Source organism: Oryx dammah, unplaced genomic scaffold (genome assembly GCF_014754425.2).
Source record: "Oryx dammah isolate SB20612 unplaced genomic scaffold, SCBI_Odam_1.1 HiC_scaffold_28, whole genome shotgun sequence".
NCBI classification, from domain to species: domain Eukaryota; kingdom Metazoa; phylum Chordata; class Mammalia; order Artiodactyla; family Bovidae; genus Oryx; species Oryx dammah.
The window spans coordinates 3,011,179-3,031,475 of NW_024070212.1; the positions used below are offsets into that span (position 1 = coordinate 3,011,179).

Sequence of the window (20,297 nt, forward strand, 5' to 3'; positions counted from 1 at the left end):
GGCAACAGGGCACGCCAGAATGGGCACTTCCGGCGCTGCGCCCAGGAAGCGGAAGTGAGGCTTCCTGTCTGTCAGAGTCTGTGTTACTCCGCGGTCCTGAAATCTAGGAAAGTCGTTTTCGCTTCGCTTTCCCTGGCTGTCAAGGGCTTCCCCCCGGAGGGTGGGAGTCCAGAGAGTGAACCGTCGCGAGATGAGCACGATGTTCGCAGACACGCTGCTCATCGTTTTTATCTCCGTGTGCACGGCTCTACTTGCCGAAGGTGAGAGCAGCTGGGTTTTTCTGACGTGAGATGAGACCTCGAGGGAAGGGAAGGATCCTAGGCCCCGGGTCCCTCGAGCCTCCAAGGGAGAGGTCACGAGCCGTGCTTCCTTTGGTGGCGGTGGGCATGGGTCTGCTGTACTCCAGGAATCTTACCTTCAGGAGTGGGAGGAAATCCAGTGTGGAATCCATTGCCAGATTTCTCCGGTCCAGGGTAAATTTCATTTGCGTGTTTGTGGCGACAGCTTCGAATCGTGGCATGGTGGTTTTGGTTGAAAATCAGTTGTTAAGCACTAGTGAATATAAGGCAAAAAGTCAAAATCCATTCTTATCTAACAGTAACCACTAATAAGGGTTTTGTTACGGTTCCAAACATTTCTCTATTAGCATTCTGCTTTTAATGTTTCAGGTATAACTTGGGTCCTGGTTTACAGGACAGACAAGTACAAGAGACTGAAGGCAGAAGTGGAAAAACAGAGTAAAAAATGTAAGTATGCCAGCATCCTTTAGAGACAAGTCAGGTTTACTGAAGTGCATGTTCACAGTATGTATTTTAGGAGCACCAACCGTTATAAAATTTTATGGGAGTAAGTGAATCCGACTTGAAGTCTATTTAGAAATATAAGACTTTTGTGCAAAATATGTACTACAAACAGCAGAGCAATTCACGGGAGCTGTACTTGTTATGTGTTGTGTCAGTTCTAGAGAAGATATCCCGTTCAGTTGTGAGGGGCCATTGAAGCCTTTGTGATGCAGATAGCCTTGGAGTCCTTCCTGAGTAGTTAGAATTTGGACAGAGGATGAGATGGGGAAGGAATTCCAGGCAAAGAAGATAGCATATGTGCAAAAAATGTGGAAATTTTAACTAGTAAGATGTGTTTATGATTGGTGTCATTATGATTGGTGTCAAAGTTAAATGGTGTTTTTAGGGATAAGCCCAGTTTTCTGTTGGGTCTGATGGTTGAAGGAATATTTGAAAAAAGCGTTTAGAGCAAGTCAAGTTGTTTTTGAAATAAAACAGGAATTCCACAAGATACCCCTGAGGGAGCTGCTAGAGATATAATATGGATGGTTCCTTATAGGCTTGGTCTGGTTTTCAGTCTTCTGTCTTATAAAGATTAACTTTCACATGTTAACTTTCTGTATTCCATAACTTTTCTGTATGTATTCATAGGAGTGTGAAGTCTTCTTTCTTACAACAGGCTATTTCTAATATCCACATAGCAACCATTTGTGTAAATATTGCTGCATAAATATTTTTCTCCCTTTGTAAAAAAGGAGATTGAGACTCAGAAAGGTTAAATGACATGTTAATGTCTCAGAAAAACAAAGAATTAGAAACCAAATCCAAACCATCACTGACACAACGGACATGGGTTTGGGTGGACTCCAGGAGTTGGTGATGGACAGGGAGGCCTGGCATGCTACGGTTCACGGGGTCGCAGAGAGTCAGACATGACTGAGTGGCTGAACTGAACTGATGTCGGTTCTATTTCTAGTTTTGTAAGGAGTCTCCACACTGTTCTCCATAGTGGCTGTACTAGTTTGTGTTCCCACCAACAGTGTTAGGGGGGTTCCCTTATCTCTGCACCCTCTCCAGCATTTATCGTTTGTAGACTTTTTGATAGCAGCCATTCTGACCGGTGTGTATACTCACTCTTTTAATAAACTCATTTATGTGCTCTACTTGCCATGGACCTCCAAATATATGTCCTTAGTTGTTTATCCTTAATGCAACATTCAGATATCCAATTATCAACTTGTTAATTCTACTGGAATGTCTAATAACATCTTAAACCCAACCTGTCCAAATTGAACTCTTGTTCCTCACTTCTAAGCCTATTATGTATGTAACTTTCACAATCTTGGTCAGTGGTAATACTGTCCCTCCAGTTGTTCAGGACATAATCCTCCTGTTGTTACCTGTAACTTTTCTCTTACAGCCACATCCAGTACTGTTGGCCTGCCTTCAGATAGATCCACAGCCTGATCACTTTACGTCATTTCCACTGCTAACTACCAGAGTCTAAGCTGCCATCATCCTTTGCATGAATTATTATGATAGCCTCAAACAAATGTTCCTGTTACCCTGTAGTCTATTCCCAAGATAGCAACCAGAATAATCCTTTTTTGTAGTATATCAGTTCATGTCCCTCCTCTACTCATAACTCTATGGTGGTGTCCCATTTGACTCAGAGGGAAAAAACCACAAAGTTTTTACAAAGGTCCCAAGTTACAGCTCTGAGCTTCTTTCCCTCTCACTGACCTGTTGCTGTTCCTCACTACACGTCAGCCTCACTCCTATGTCAAGACCTTTCTAATGGCTGTGCCCTCTACCTAGGATGTTCTTCCCTATCAAATCTTACCTAACCCTTATGTGTACTTAGTCGCTGAGTCATGTCCAACTCTTTGCAACCCCATGGACTGTAGGCTGCCAGGCTCCTCTGTCCATGGGGATTCTCCAGGCAAGAATACTAGAGTGGGTTGCCGTGCCCTCCTCCAGGGGATCCTCCCAACCCGGGGATCCTCCCAACCCAGGGATCGAACCCACGTCTCCCACACTGCAGGTGGATTCTTTACCAGCTAAGCCACCAGGAAAACCCAAGAATAGTGGAGTGGGTAGTCTATCCCCTCTCCAGGGGATCTTCCTAACCCAGGAATTGCACTAGAGTCTTCTGCATTGCAGGCAGATTCTTTACCAGCTGAGGTTCCAGGGAAGCCCATATCTTCATATCTTCTTTAAATCTTAGTTTAGAGCTCACCTCAGTGAGTCTTAACTTGGCCACCCTATTTAAAACTGCAGTCAGCTTACCTCCTGTACCACTGCTACCCATCTCCTTTATCCCACTCTGTTTTGTTTTGAGTCATCTGCTAGAATGACACTTCACTGGAGCAGGATGCTTTTATTTATTTTTTTAAATCGTTTTTGTGTAATGATTTATCCTATACACCTAGAACAGTGGTTAGCACATGCTCAGTGTCTAATAAATATTTGTTGATTCAGATACTTTCTCTGTCACCCTGTATGGGCAGTCCATTGTCAAACCCTGATACTTTATTGTCCTCCTGAATTGTTTTCAGTCTTTCCACATCTCATTTCCACCACCATCACCCAGTCTAAACTTCCATCAAGTTTAATTTAGTCTACTGTGACAGCCTCCTTATTGGTCTACCTGCTGCTGCTCAAATCTCCTCCATATAGAAACACCTGGAGCAATTTTTCAAAACACAAATCTGATTATGTTACTTTTCCTTCTTAAAACACTCAATTTTTTTCCCATTGCTTTGAGGACAAAGGTGTGGCCTACAAAGTCCAGCATGGTCATATGCCTCCCTGTCTCCTCTCTGACCACATTTGTATCATGTTTTTCCCTACTCTTTCTTTAGCCATTGTCTGAACCAATTTTGCTTTTTTCCTACTATGCAGTTGGGCTTTTGCACTACTTTTTCCTCTGGGATAATTTTCCTTTCTCATTTTGTATAATGAACTCCTACTCATTCTTCAGATCTCAAAGCCTATTTAGTCTCCCCTATCATGATCCCTAATTTATACAGCTACTTCTCCTTAGAAAACTTGTCATAATTATAATTTAATCTGTGTATGATTATTATTGTTTGAATAATATCCTCTCCCCAACTAAACTATAATTTCTATGAGAGCAAAGGCCATTATATCTCTAGTACACACAGTGCCTGACATAGATTTGATACTTATAGCTTATGGTGAACAATGTTGGATTTGTGATCTCTGAAGACGATTTAGCTTTGGGACCAGGCACCAGGCTTGATCACTCAAGAGCTTTTGTGTAGGAGTTTTATTAAAGTATAAAAAGGACAGAGAAAGCTTCTGACATAGACATCAGAAGGGGGATGGAGAGTGCCCCCACTCACTACTAGTCTTATCAAGGCCTTATATACTTTTACCAGACCCACTCCTGCAACATACATCTTAAATTAACAAGATTAGAGCTAACAATAGAAAGGTCTTACCAGACCCACTCCCACAAGATACATCTTAAAGATAACAAGGTTAGTCAGAAGGTTCTTGTTAAGGAGAAACATGTCCTCATTGTTATATTGACTAAGACAAAGCAATATAGAAAAAAATGTTTGTCCTTTTCTCCTCCTTGAGAACCCTGGACCTCTTCCTCCTCCAGGGCCCCAGACTCCTTATCAACCTACCTAAGGATTAGCACTCTCAATGCTTGATAAGTGTGTTGAATATATTAAAGAATAAACTATTTCTGTAACATAACACCACATATTTGTGAGAAATTGTTCTGCTCTGATCATAAACTAGTTAGCCAGCATGTAGTAGCATCCATAGACAAATTTCATGTCATATGTATCATGGAGTAGTCTTATGAAATATACAACACATTTAACTTTGAATTTGTTTAGATCAATATTCTCATACCTTACTTATATGAATACGAATTTACTCTATAGATTTTGGGCTTCCTTAGTGTCCACAATTAATTAATTACCTTGTTTATAGTAGTTATCTGTATTATAAACATCATCTCCTTCACCTGACACCTAAATTCAAAGTAGTATAGTTGCCAGGCAAAGCTTCCATAGTTGTATTTTTTAATGTGGTTGACTAATGTTCTTTCTTTGAAGATAAGTATAAGGTAGGTTGAAAGTGATTTGAAAATCTCTTGGTATTTTTTTATGGTCTTATGTCCTCTACTTTGTAAAAACTCAGTGAGCATGCACAGACATAGAAAACAAATTTATAGTTAACAAAGGGCAAGGGTAGGGGAGGAGTAAATGAAGAGTTTGGGATTAGAAGTATGTATAAACTAGATAAACAACAAAGTCCTAGTGTATAGCACAGGAAACTGTTCAATATCTTGTAGTAAACTGTAATGGAAAAGAATCTGAAAAAGAACTGAATCACTTTGCTGTATACCAGAAATTCACACAGCATTGTAAATCAACTATACTTCAATTAAAAAAAAAAAATACAAAAACTCAGTGAGCATGTATTATTTTCATTTATATGATCAGTTGAAACTTATGATTGCTTGCTCTATATAGAGTTTACCATGAAGAGTGCAGTATACAATGAAGGGGCGTAGATACCTAGATATTCGTAACAGGAAGAAATAAGATAAATTCCCTCTTTGAGCAAATGTCTTAATTGCAAACATAAGCCATTCTGACATTCTGTGTTCAAAATTTGGTATGGATCAAGGCAAGAAAAGTTTGTAGAGCCCAGGTATAGAACTTGTACATAACTATGATTGGCATGTTATAGGATCTGCTGGAAAAGGTAGACAACATGCATGAACAGATGGGGAATTTCAGGAGATGGAAACTATAAGAAAAAAATCACATGGAAATGGCAGAAATAAAAACATATTCCAGTAGTCATGTATGGATGTGAGAGTTGGACCATAAAAAAAGCTGAGCATTGAAGAACTGATGCTTTGGAAATGTGATTGTTGGAGAAGACTCTCGAGAGTCCCTTGGACTGCAAGGAGATCAAACCAGTCAGTCCTCAAGGAAATCAGTCCTGAATATTCATTGGAAGGACTGATGCTGAAGCTGAAACTCCAATACTTTGGCCACCTGATTCAAAGGCCTGACTCACTGGAAAAGACCCAGATGCTGGGAAAGATTGAAGGCAGGTGGAGAAGGAGACAACAGGGGATGAGATGGTTGGATGGCATCAGCAACTTGATGGACATGAGTTTCAGCAAGCTCCGGGAGTTGATGGACAGGGCGGCCTGGCATGCTGCAGTCTATGAGTTCACAAAGAGTTGGACACAACTGAGTGACTGGATTGAACTGAACATAAAGGATCCTTTGAGAAAATTACCAGATATACAAGGTCTTAAAATTTTTTATCTCTGCAAACTACTGGAAAATACACTACATCAAAACAAATGAACAAACCAAGAAAAGAAGAAGATATGAACTCCAGGAAATAGAAGCACCAACACAGGATTCAGTAAAGGGAATCCCCTGGACAATGGTGAAGGCAGATTTAGATCTGACATGCTTAAGAATGTCAACTTTGCACCATACTGAGCTTCTTAGCAGGCGCAGGAGGGCCTAGAGGAGCTATCCCATGTTGAAGGTCAGGAACGGTGGTGGTAAGGAGATACCCTTCATCCAAGGTAAGGAGCAGCAGCTGTGCTTTGCTGGAGCAGCTGTGAAGAGATACCCCCACATCCAAGGTAAGAGAAACCCAAGTAAGATGGTAGGTATTGCAAGAGAGCATCAGAGGGCAGACACACTGAAACCATACTCACAGAAAACTAGTCAATCTACTCACACTAGGACCACAGCCTTGCCTAACTCAGTGAAACCAAGCCATGCCTGCGGGGCAACCCAAGATGGGCGGGTCATGGTGGAGACCTCTGACAGAACATGGTCCACTGGAGAAGGGAATGGCAAGCCACTTCAGTATTCTTTCCTTGAGAACCCCATGAACAGTATGAAAAGGCAATATGATAGGATACTGAAAGAGGTACTCCCCAGGTCATTAGGTGCCCAATATGCTACTGGAGCTCAGTGGAGAAATAACTCCAGAAAGAATGAAGGGATGGAGCCAAAGCAAAAACAATACCCAGTTGTGGATGTGACTGGTGATAGAAGCAAGATCCGATGCTGTAAAGAGCAACATTGCATAGGAACCTGGAGTGTCAGGTCCATGAATCAAGGCAAATTGGAAGTGGTCAAACAAGAGATGGCAAGGGTGAATGTCGACATTCTAGGAATCAGCGAACTAAATGGACTGGAATGGGTGAATTTAACTCAGATGACTATTATATCTCCTACAGCGGGCAGGAATCCCTCAGAAGAAATGGAGTAGCCATCATGGTCAACAAAAGAGTCTGAAATGCAGTACTTGGATGCAATCTCAAAAATGACAGAATGATCTGTTTGTCTCCAAGGCAAACCATTCAGTATCACAGTTATCCAAGTCTATGCCCCAACCAGTAATGCTGAAGAAGCTGAAGTTGAACGGTTCTATGAAGACCTACAAGACCTTTTAGAACTAACACCCAAAAAAGATGTCCTTTTCATTATAGGGGACTGGAATGCAAAAGTGGGAAGTCAAGAAACACCTGGAGTAACAGGCAAATTTGGCCTTGGAATGCAGAATGAAGCAGGGCAAAGACTAATAGAGTCTTGCCAAGAAAATGCACTGGTCATAGCAAACACTCTCTTCCAACAACACAAGAGAAGACTACACATGGACATCACCAGATGGTCAACACTGAAATCAGATTGATTATATTCTTTGCAGCCAAAGATGGAGAAGCTCTATACAGTCAACAAAAACAAGACCAGGAGCTGACTGTGGCTCAGATCATGAACTCCTTATTGCCAAATTCAGATTTAAATTGAAGAAAGTAGGGAAAACCACTAGACCATTCAGGTATGACCTAAATCAAAGCCCTTATCATTACACGTGAAAGTGAGAAATAGATTTAAGGGCCTAGATCTGTTAGATATAGTGCCTGATGAACTATGGAATGAGGTTCGTGACACTGTACAGGAGACAGGGATCAAGACCATCCCCATGGAAAAGAAATGCAAAAAAGCAAAATGGCTGTCTGGGGAGGCCTTACAAATAGCTGTGAAAAGAACAGAGGCAAAAAGCAAAGGAGAAAAGGAAAGATATAGGCATCTTAATGCAGAGTTCCAAAGAATAGCAAGAAGAGATAAGAAAGCCTTCTTCAGAGATCAATGCAAAGAAATAGAGGAAAACAACAGATTGGGAAAGACTGGAGATCTCTTCAAGAAAATTAGAGATACCAAGGGAACATTTCATGCAAAGATGGGCTCGATAAAGGACAGAAATGGTATGGACCTGAAAGAAGCAGAAGATATTAAGAAGAGGTAGCAAGAATACACAGAAGAACTGTACAAAAAAGATATTCATGACCCAGATAGTCGTGATGATGTGATCACTAATCTAGAGCCAGACATCCTGGAATGTGAAGTCAAGTGGGCCTTAGAAAGCATCACTATGAACAAAGCTAGTGGAGGTGATGGAATTCCAGTTGAGCTGTTTCAAATCCTGAAAGATGATGCTGTGAAAGTGCTGCACTCAATATGCCAGCAAATTTGGAAGACTCAGCAGTGGCCACAGGATTGGAAAAGGTTAGTTTTCATTCCAATCCCAAAGAAAGGCAATGCCAAAGAATGCTCAAACTACCGCACAGTTGCACTCATCTCACACACTAGTAAAGTAATGCTCAAAATTCTCCAAGCCAGGCTTCAGCAATATGTGAACTGTGAACTCCCTAAGTTCAAGCTGGTTTTAGAAAACGCAAAGGAACCAGAGATCAAATTGCCAACATCCGCTGGATCATGGAAAAAGCAAGAGAGTTCCAGAAAAACATCTATTTCTGCTTTATTGACTATGCCAAAGCCTTTGACTGTGTGGATCACAATAAACTGTGGAAAATTCTGAAAGAAATGGGAATACCAGACCACCTGACCTGCCTCTTGAGAAATCTGTATGCAGGTCAGGAAGCAACAGTTAGAACTGGACATGGAACAACAGACTGGTTCCAAATAGGAAAAGGAGTACGTCAAGGCTGTATTTTGTCACCCTGCTTATTTAACTTCTATGCAGAGTACATCATGATAAACGCTGGACTGGAAGAAACACAAGCTGGAATCAAGATTGCTGGGAGAAATATCAATAACCTCAGATATGCAGATGACACCACCCTTATGGCAGAAAGTGAAGAGGAGCTAAGAAGCCTCTTGATGAAAGTGAAAGAGGAGAGTGAAAAAGTTGGCCTAAAGCTCAACAATCAGAAAACGAAGATCATGGCATCCGGTCCCATCATTTCATGGGAAATAGATGGGGAAACAGTGGAAACAGTGTCAGACTTTATTTTTTTGGGCTCCAGAATCACTGCAGATGGTGACTGCAGCCATGAAATTAAAAGATGCTTACTCCTTGGAAGAAAAGTTATGACCAACCTAGATAGCATATTCAAAAGCAGAGACATTGCTTTGCCGACTAAGGCCCGTCTAGTCAAGGCTATGGTTTTTCCTGTGGTCATGTATGGATGTGAGAGTTGGACTGTGAAGAAGGCTGAGCGCCGAAGAATTGATGCTTTTGAACTGTGGTGTTGGAGAAGACTCTTGAGAGTCCCTTGGACTGCAAGGAGATCCAACCAGTCCATTCTGAAGGAGATCAGCCCTGGGATTTCTTTGGAAGGAATGATGCTGAAGCTGAAGCTCCAGTACTTTGGCCACCTCGTGCAAAGAGTTGACTCATTGGAAAAGACTCTGATGCTGGGAGGGATTGGGGGCAGGAGGAGAAGGGGACGACCGAGGATGAGATGGCTGGATGATATCAACGGACTCGATGGACGTGAGTCTGAGTGAACTTCAGGAGATGGTGATGAACAGGGAGGCCTGGCGTGCTACGATTCGTGGGGTCGCAAAGAGTCGGACACGACTGAGCGACTGAACTGAACTGAGCTTGTTAGAAGATGCTAGGAGAAACTTCTTTAGAAAAACTTACAATTCCTAATGATCTGATTTTATACGGGAAATATATAGACAGCTAGCCAAGAATTTGGGGCTGAATTAGTGATAAGTATGGAGACAACCAAGGAGAAGGCAATGGCAACCCACTCTAGTACTCTGCCTGGAAAATCCCATGGACAGAGGAGCCTGGTAGGCTGCAGTCCATGGGGTCGCTAAGAGTCAGGCACGACTTAGCGACTTCACTTTCACTTTTCACTTTCATTCATTGTAGAAGGAAATGGCAACCCACTCCAGTGTTCTTGCCTGGAGAATCTCAGGGACGGCAGAACCTGTGGGCTGCCGTCTATGGGGTCACACAGAGTTGGACACGACTGAAGTGACTTAGCACTGTGGAGACAACTGAACAAATTTTTAAATGACATAAATCTGGGGAAAACTTGCAGGAAGGAAAGAATCATCATAGTTTACTGTGTAAATCACCTGTGAACAGTATTTTCACAGTCATAATTTTGTAAATGTTAAACTCACATTTAACCAGAATTATAACTATGACAATGGGTTTTATGATATTTCAAGACACAGAGGTTAAAACACACACACAAACACACACACACACAACTTTATGGGAGTTCCCACTGCTATGGCCCAGGTTCAGCCCCTGGTTGGGGAACTGACCTGCTGCATGGCTCTGCCAAAAAAAAAAAGAAGGTATAGGCGTAAATACCACAACAGTCAGCTGAAAGAGGTTAAAGTGGTTTTTCTTTGAAATGAAGGAAATGGGGAGGTGCAGGGCAATCATAAGAACTTTACTTATCTTTAAAACTGCAGGATGACTGACTCTTTAAATGAGTGTTTTACTGAGGTATTTTAAAAATGTTTTTCAGTGACAACTCTCATTGGATGATCACCAACTTATGGACTGTTAAAATGCTGACTATGTGATATTTCAAACTTAAAATCAAATCTATTCACAGCTTTGTTGTTGGTGGTGGTGATTTAGTCTCTAAGTCATGTCCGACTCTTTGCAGCCCCATTGACTGTGGCCTGCCAGGTTCCTCTGTCCATGGGATTTTCCCAGCCAAGAATACTGGTTGAGTTGCTGATCTCTTCTCCAGGGGATCTTCCTGACCCAGGGATGTAATTCATGCCTCCTGTATTGGCAGGCCAGTTCTTTACAGCTGAGCCACCAGGGAAGCCTATTTACAACTTCAGCCAAACAAAAATCCTTTACGAGTATAAATAAGTAGGCAGCCACAGTTGAAAAGTAGAAATTTTCTATCTGTTGAGACAGTTTTGAATCAGTTAATCCACTTTGGACTTTGATAGCTCAAAATGAATTTAAGATGACTAAGTGTATTTTCACACATTTCAAACAAACAAATCAATAGTACTAAACCAAACTGAAGGGAGGCCTTGCTGTTTCATCTGCTCTTTTTCTGTAATGAAGTGGTTTTACATTTTGAGCACAGACTCAAAATGTAAAATAATAAAATAATTAAAATCTCAAAAAGTTTGTTGCGCTTTTGAGGAATATAAAATATAAATAGATTTGAATCACAGATTCAAATCTCATCTTGTGCAGATCTGATCTTAGGCATTGTTTGGAGAATACTGATGTTATCTAGAAACCTGTGCTACTGTGGTGGACATCCTTGTTGAAAGATACTTTCTTAAAGGTACCAAGTTGTTTGATTCAGGTGATCTCTAGATAAGTGTGCTCTAAATGTCAGTAAGTCTTTTTTCATTATTTTACTTTTATAATATAGACTAATGAAAGAACACTTCAATAAATGAGAAAGATTAAAATACTATATGTAATTGGATTCTTGTAATAAAATTATTTGAGAACATTTATTAAGTACAAATTATTGTAAAGTATGAAGTATTTCTTTGGTTTACAGTAAAACATGATAAAGCTTTTAGAGTAATTTATAAACTGTTTGACAACTCGAATTCAGAATGCAGTAATACCAGATCATAGGCAAAAATATGTTTCACAGTAGACATCTTTTTTTTTTTTTGGTCAACTCTGATATCTCCATTTCTTAAAGTTTCTTTGTAACTTCGAGAAGTTAAAAAAAAACATATTATCCCTGGAAAAGATTTATCTAGTCTTAATCCATTGTGCTAGAAGATCAAGTAATGTTCATAGTATCATCTTATGTTTCTATTTTCTAGCCTTCTGATTTTTTTTCCCCTGGTTTTTATGCTGCTGCTGCTAAGTCACTTCAGTCGTGTCCGACTATGTGTGAACCCATAGACAGTAGCCCACCAGGTTCCACCGTCGCTGCGATTCTCCAGGCATGAACACTGGAGTGGGTTGCCATTTCCTTCTACAATGAATGAAAGTGAAAAGTGAAAGTGAAGTCGCTCAGTCGTGCCTGACTCTTAGCGACCCCATGGACTGCAGCCTACCAGGCTCCTCTGTCCATGGGATGTTCCAGGCAAAAGTACTGGAGTGGGGCGCCATTGCCTTCTCTGCGGTTTTTATGCAGCCATGGTTAAATGCCAAGTAGTTGTGTTATAGTCCTTCCGGGGTGGGGAGAAATATTTTTTGTTTCGGTAACATATTGTAGAATATGACTCTTCCTTTTATGATCTCATACTAGTAGTTCATTCTAAATCTCTGTCTTTCTCTCCCTATATATGTCATCTTTTATCTTTTTATCTACCTGGAATAGTGCCTGTCACTTAGACACCCAATGTGTATATTTACACACATGTACTCAGATTTTATTTTAGTCAGAATTTTACCGTTTTATTTGTAATTGTGGAGTTAAATTGAATTTTACGTCTCTGATAAAGGAATAACACCAATTTTGCTTTTAAAATTCAAGCAGCATACTTAATATAGTAAGGGAAAGATTCCTACCTGAAATTCTCTTTAATGCAACTTTTAGAAATAATACATATACTATACCATGTGCTAGTAAAGGAAGTATACTAAGATAATATAAGAAGCAAATAATGTAAATAAAGGTTTTACTGTATATATTGCTAGTCCATTCATAAGTGGTTCTTCTCCAGGGAATCTTCCTGACCCAGGGATGGAACCTGGGTCTCCTGCATTGCAGGCAAATTCATTACCATCTGAGCCACTAGGAAAGCTCCATAGGTGATTAAAGATAAATAAACATAAAATATAAATATGGTACATTATTCTTCTTCCAAAACTCACTATTACTCTATCGTCATATTAATTGAAAAGTCTCAGGAAATGTTCATCTTAGCTGTTTTGACTCTCCTGATCTTCCTACCCTGTGCATTCTGTACTGTAACTGTTATTTGATTATGTGCCCTCACTAGATTGCTTTTTAGATGGCAAGGATCATGTTTATCTTTTTATCTACCTAGAATGGTGCCTGTTACTTTGGCAGACAATAACTGAATGAGTGAATGCCCATTTTCTATAGTGAATTTGAGACTGGAACTACAATTAATCACCTGAGGAAGCAGAATTTTAAATTGTGCTTGAAAGTGAAAGTGAAGAAGCTCAGTCATGTCTGACTCTTGGCGACCCCGTGGACTGTAGCCTACCAGGCTCCTTCCTCCATGGGATTCTCCAGGCAAGAATACTGGAGTGGGTTGCCATTTCCTTCTCCAGCGGATCTTCCTGACCCAGGGATCAAACCGGGGTCTCCTGCATTGCAGGCAGACGCTTTAACCTCTAAGCCACCAGGGAAGCAGAATTTTAAATTGTGCTTAGATTCTGCCTGAGGCAGTCTCAGCTAATGGCCTGAAAATCATCTCAGTTTTGATTATGACTTTGTCTTTATGAAGTCTTTTTTGGGTATTTGATTAATGATGCTTACAATGTTGCTGTTACATTCTTAGAATATTGTGTCTGCCTTTTACTGTCAGCAGGTGTGGGAGCACACCAGTTAACTTAATCATGACCACCATCAAAGCCAATGTGTAACTTTCTTGCAAGTTTCTTTCAGTGGTTCAGCTGTGATAAAATATAGTCTTTGTTTCTTGAGTGTAATGCATAATTAATTTTTTATGATGTCACTATGTTTACAGTGGAAAAGAAGAAGGAAACAATAACGGAGTCAGCTGGTCGACAACAAAAAAAGAAAATTGGTAAGATGAGTTATTGGTATATACAATATTTTAAAGTTTTCTTGGAAAAATAAGTTCTTAGATAATGAAAATATAAGAAATTTTTTTTGTTTTTTCAAAAAATGTTTGGCTGTGCTGGTTCTTTGTTGCTGCACAGGCTTCTTTCTAGTTGCAGCAATCAGGGGCCCGGGGCTCCTCTCTAATTGCAGTGTGTGGGCCTCTCATTGTGCTGGTTTCTCTTGTTGTGAAGCACGGGCTCTAGGGCTTGTGGGCTTTAAAAAAAAAAAAAATAAAGTTTTCAATAGTGATAACTCATGTTTGTATAGTTTTACAGTCTACAAGAGCACTGGCATACGTTATCTTGCATGCATGTGTGCTGAGTCACTTCAGTCATGTCCAACTCTGTGCGACCCTGTGGACTGCAGCCTGCCAGCCTCCTCTGTCCAGGGGATTCTCCAAGCAAGAATCCTGGAGCGGGTTGCCATGCCCTCCTTCAGGGAGTCTTCCTGACTCAGGAATTGAATCTGTGTCTCATGACTAACCTGCACTGGCAGTCAGGTTCTTTACTGCTAGTGCCACCTGGGAAGCCTTGTACATTATCTTACTTGATTCTTCTACCATATTGTAGGACAAGTTCAAGCAAAACCCTTAGTTTTGCTCTTAGCTTTGAAATTTCAATTTAGTAAAATGATGTTGACAGTCATGGCTTTTGAACTTGGCTGAAGGGTCTTAGCATAGTTTGTAAAAGTGTTCTGTTTTTCTTAACTGAGATGATTATTTCCAGTTAAATCTGAGTTACGTGTGTTTATTGTTGCCATGACTTCTTTGCTGAGAATTGACTGGTGATGGAAACCCACCAACACGTAGGAAATTTTTCTGCTGAATAATTTTACCTATTCTGCAAAATAATTGTTTTTGGTTTTTCAGTGTAATTTGAATTTAATTACAGAATGTAATTCTGTTCCAAAAAGACAATTTATAAATGGCTATATATAATTTATGTTTGTACTTTATGATGCTTCCTGATTCTAAAATCAGGAAAAAATTGTTGTGAAATTGTGTATTTGGATCAAAAACTATGTCCCTATACCTGGATCATTGCTGTTAAATCCTGGAAGATTACTCTACCAGGCTTGACTATACCAGTGTCCTTTACTAGTTATTGTTGTTGTTTAATCACTAAGTTGAATCTGATTTTGCAACCGCATAGACTGTAGCCTGCTGGGTGTTTCTGTCCATGGGATTTCCCAGGCAAGATTACTGGAGTGGGTTGCCATTTCCTTCTCCGGGATCTTCCCGACCCAGAGATCGAACCTGCATCTCCTGCACTGGGAGACGGATTCTTTACCACTGAGCCACCAGGGAAGCCCAGTTTCCTGTTCTGGTTAAAGCTTCTCAACTTAGTGTAGGGATATTAGATATGTTCTTAATGGCCTGACCATTCAGTTCCATGGCAAAGTGCTATTGTACATCTACTCTGTATGGGTATACCAGTGTACTACTCCGTATACCCAGTCACTCTGGTAGGCGTTGAAGCAACAAAGTAGAAAAATAATTCTGTCTTTTAAGGGATCTAAAGAGGGAAAACAAACAATGCAGTGTAATACATATTTTTTAGAGATACATTCTGAATATCATAAAAGTAAAGAGAAAGGATATTCAAACCAATCTATGGGATCAGGTTTTCTTGGAGTTAATGCTTTAAGTTGAATCTCAAAGCTTTAGTGTGTATTAACTAAGTAAAAATATAAATAAATACTGGTCAGTTGGACCATCTTCAAAACCCTGAAGTAAGCCTTTACATATTTTTTAACTCTTTTGACAATGGTATGTTGTAGTGAACAGTGTTACTTCATTTTTAGTGATGAGAAAATTGAGGTTAAGTAACTTGCTCTTGGTCAATCAGTGGTATGGTGCAATTAAGTCAGTGGTAGAGAAGGGATTTGAACCTGTACATTCATAACTTTAGAATCCACATTTTTAAGTCTTGTATATTCTTGGCAAGATAGGCATATGCAAAAGCATAGAGTGGTCAAATAGCAAGGTATATACCTGGAACTATAAATAGTATACTATAACAAATAAAAAAAGGTATGTGTAACATACAAGCAGACGAGCCTAGGAAAATGAATAGTGCCTAGTCCATAAAGGTCCTTATAAATTAAACTAAGGTAAGGAGGTTAACATACATAGAAAGGAATTTAAACAGATTTGAAATCACATTTTAAGAAGACAAATCTGGCAATATTTGGAGGATAAACCAGAGAGGGGATCATTCTGGAGGTAGGGAAGTTATGAGATTTTTCAGGTATTCTTGGCATATAAATAGCATAGCAAGAACCTGAACAGTGATACTGGGACTGGAGAGGTGGTACATATTCAAAGAATTTAGGCAAGTAGATGTAACACAACTTGATGACCTTTTTGATGTAAGGTATGTAGAGAAGAATGAGTCTGGGAAGAAGCCTGGATTTCTGATTAGAACAGTAAATATTGGAAGAGTAGCAGATTGGGATAAGGAAGAAGAGAGGGTGATTTCAGTTCTGAAAATGTTGGATTTGTTGTGCCTATGTGACAATAGAGTGGAAATATTTGGTACACCATTGGATGTATGGTTTGGAGCTGGCAGAGAGGTAAAGGCTACAAATAGAGTTTCTTTATTTATTATTTTTAAAAGTTTATTTAGTTTTTGTCTGTGCTGGGTCTTCATTGCTATTCAAGGGCTTACTCTAGTTGCAGTGAACACGGGCTACTCTTCACTGTAGTGCGCAGGCTTCTCATTGAGGTGACTTCTCTTACTGCAGAGCACAGGCTCTAGGTACACAGACGTCAGTGGTGGCAGTGCGCAGGCCCAGTGATTGTGGCTCGAGGGGCTCTAGAGTGTAGGCTCAGTAGCTGTGGTGCATGCTCTGTGACATATGGGGTCTTCCTGGACCAGGAATTGAACATCAAACCACTGTCCCCCACACTGGCTGGCAGATTCTTAACCACCAGATCACCAAGGTTGTTATCGTTGTTATTGTGTCTGACTCTTTGTGACCCTGTGGACTGCCGCATGCCATGCTTCCCTGTCCTTCAGTATCTCCTGAAGTTTGCTTGAACTCGTGTCCATTCAGTCAGTGATACCATCCAACCATCTCATCCTCTGGACCACCAGGGAAGCACCTACAAATAGAATTTAACATCATATGATTATAAATTGTAATTAGGTCCACAAACTAAGTGAGATCACACAGTGAGGACATATAAAGTAAGAAAAGCAAAGGGCTGAGGATGGAGAGAGACCTGAAGCATAATCATTTAAGGAGTAGGAGAAGAAGTGGAGCTCAAAAAAGTAATGCCAGAGCTGTTGGAAAAGAGTTGTGTCACAGAAGTTGAGGGGAGAATTTCAGGGGACAGGAAGGGTTAGAGGGTAGGTATTAAATATCTAAGAGGCAAAACAAAGATATTAGTGGTTTAGCAAGAATAATTTCAGTGGCATGGGATTTCCCTGCTGGTCCAATGATTAAGAATCTGCTTTCCAGTGTAGGAGATGCAGGTTGGATCCCTGGTCTGATCAGGGAGCTAGGATCCTACATGCCATGGGACAACTAAGTCGATGCACCACAACTAAGACCTAACCCAGCCAAATAAATATTTTTAAAAAGAGAATAGATTCAGTGGCACTACACGGGACAGAAGCCATATTGTATAGATAGGGAAATAATGCATGTGAGAAAGAGAAGACATTGAATATAGGCATTTTACAGCTTCCTTATAAAGGATAAGTAAGATATAAAAATGGAAGGTGCATTACCCCCTGCCCTTACATTGAGAGCACAGTGTCCACACTCAAATTATTTCAAATTAATTTAACATGGGAGGCAACCTTGAATTGTTTGCTCACCAAAATGCCATCAGAATGTAAAAGAAATAATATTTATGAAGAATTACATATCAAAATCTTATCAAAAGTTATGAGACATAATATTTAATAGCAGTTGCTTGAAGGGCAAACCTCCTATCCATTCTGTAGATTTATAAATTTTAGTCCTAAACTAAGCCAGGCTATCATCACTACAAACAAAGCTAGTGGAGGTGATGGAATTCCAATTGAGCTATTTCAAATCCTAAAAGATGATGCTGTGAAAGTGCTGCACTCAGTATGCCAACAGATTTGGGAAACTCAGCAGTAGCCACAGGACTGGAAAAGGTCAGTTTTCATTCCAATCCCAAAGAAAGGCAATTCCAAAGAATGCTCAGACTACCACGTAATTGCACTCATCTCACACTTTAATAAAGCAGTGCTCAAAATTCTCCAAGCCAGGCTTCAACAGTACATGAACCGTGAATTTCCAGATGTTCAAGCTGGGTTTAGAAAAGGCCCAGGAACCAGAGATCAAATTGCCAACATCCGCAGATCATTGAAAAAGCAATAGAGTTCCAGAAAAACATCTACTTTGGCTTTATTTACTATGCCAAAGCCTTTGACTGTGTGGACAACACGAAACTGGAAAATTCTTCAAGAGATAGGAACACCAGACCACTTGACCTGCCTCCTGAAAAATCTGTGTGCAGGTTAGGAAGCAACAGTTAGAACTGGACATGGAACAACAAACTGCTTCCAGTTGCGAAAGGAGTACATCAAGGCTGTATACTGTCACCCTGATTATTTAACTTATATACAGAGTACATCATGTGAAATGCCAGATTGGATGAATGGATGAAGCATAAGCTGGAATCAGGATTGCACAGAGAAATACCAATAACCTCAGATATGCAGATGACACCACCCTTATGGTAGAAAGCGAAGAAGAGCTAAAGAGCCTCTTGATAAAAGTGAAAGAGGAGAGTGAAAAAGTTGGCTTAAAACTCAACATTCATAAAACTAAGATCATGGCATCCGGTCCCATCATCTCATGGCAAATAGATGGGGAAACAATGGAAATAGAGACTTTATTTTGGGGGGCTCCAAAATCACTGCAGAAGGTAACTGCAGCCATAAAATTAAAAGACGCTTGCTCCTTGGAAGAACAGCTCTGACCAACCTAGACAACATATTAAAAAGCAGAACCATTACTTTACCATCAAAGCTCCGTATATTCAAAGCAATGGTTTTTTCAGTAGTCGTGTATGGATGTGAGAGTTGGACTATAAAGAAAGCTGAGCACCGAAGAATTGACGCCTTTGACCTCTGGTGTTGGAGAAGACTCTTAAGAGTCCCTTGGACTCCAAGAAGGTCCAACCAGTCAATCCTAAAGGAAATCAGTTCTGAATATTCATCGGAAGGACTGATGCTGAAGCTGAAACTCCAATACTTTGGCCATCTGATGTGAAGAACCCATTCATTGGGTTCTGATGCTGGGAAAGATTGAAGCCAGAAGGAGAAGGGGATGACAGAAGATGAGATGGTTGGATGGCATCACCAACGCGATGGACGTGAATTTGAGTACGCTTTGGGAGTTGGTGATGGACAGGGAAGCCTGGTGTGCTGCAGTCCATGGGGTCACAAAGAGCTGGACACAACTGAGTGACTGAACTGGCTGATCAGAAACCTTTAAACCTAAACTTGTATTATTTGGGCCTTTATAAAACTGCTTCAACTGTATTTTGCCTTGACATTGCACTTTAGGTATGCCATGAAAAACTCAGCCAGATACAATTTTATTTTAATAGTGCTATGGACTGTTTATTGAGAACATTACATTACTTACATTAGATGGTATTCCTTTGACAAGAGATTGTGGAAACTCTAGTAGTTTAAAACATCAAGACAAGCAGTGATTCTCATAAATAATTGATTTACTTTTATCTTACTGACACTGTGTTTGAACTGATCGTTTTTCTTCCTACTTTAAACCAGCTGCTAATAAGCTTAGAGTCAGATTTGCTATTCATTTCCTGCAGCTTTATGAGACCATTAAATGCATTTCTGTCACTGACCCTATCTATCAATGTAATTTTATTATGTAACCCTTATTTTTACTTTTCTCAGATTCCCCACTTGGGCTTCTTTAAAAATTAAATGTTTAGGAACTTCCTTGGTAGTCCAGTGGGCTAAGACTTTACTAAAAATACAGGGGCCTTGGGCTCAATCACTGGTCAGGGAGCTGGATCCCACTTGCCACGTGCTGCAACTAAAAGATCCCTCACACTGCAACTAAGACCCAGCACAGCCAAATATATATATACTGGGCTTCCCAGGTGGCAGTAGTGGTAAAGAACCCACTTGCCAACACAGGAGACGTGAGACACAAGTTTGATTGCTGGGTCAGGAAGATCCCCTGGAGGAGGGCATGGCTACCCACTCCAGGATTCTTGTCTGGAGAATCCTGCAGTCAGGAGCCTCGTGGGTTACAGCCCATAGGGTCCCAGAGAGTTGGACTTGACTGAAGCGAGTTAGTATGCATCATACACACACATACACAGTGATGAGGGGACTATAAAGAGTGATATTGCTGCTTTGAAAGAAGGGAGTTTTTAATAAGAGGGGAAAGGTCAGCAAATTCAGTGTTTCAGAGAA

General features: G+C 40.4%; 1 protein-coding gene across 1 annotated transcript in view; it reads left to right on the plus strand.

Moving 5' to 3' along the window:
* The first annotated feature begins 21 nt into the window (after positions 1-21).
* The window catches only part of TMCO1 (transmembrane and coiled-coil domains 1), a 64,188-nt gene continuing 43,912 nt past the window's right edge, over positions 22-20,297 (plus strand). The window contains exons 1-3 of the mRNA XM_040229985.1: positions 22-260; positions 669-746; positions 13,757-13,816. Of these exons, the coding sequence (XP_040085919.1) occupies positions 191-260; positions 669-746; positions 13,757-13,816 (208 nt within the window). The 5' untranslated portion in view covers positions 22-190. The remainder of the gene's footprint in view (positions 261-668; positions 747-13,756; positions 13,817-20,297) is intronic.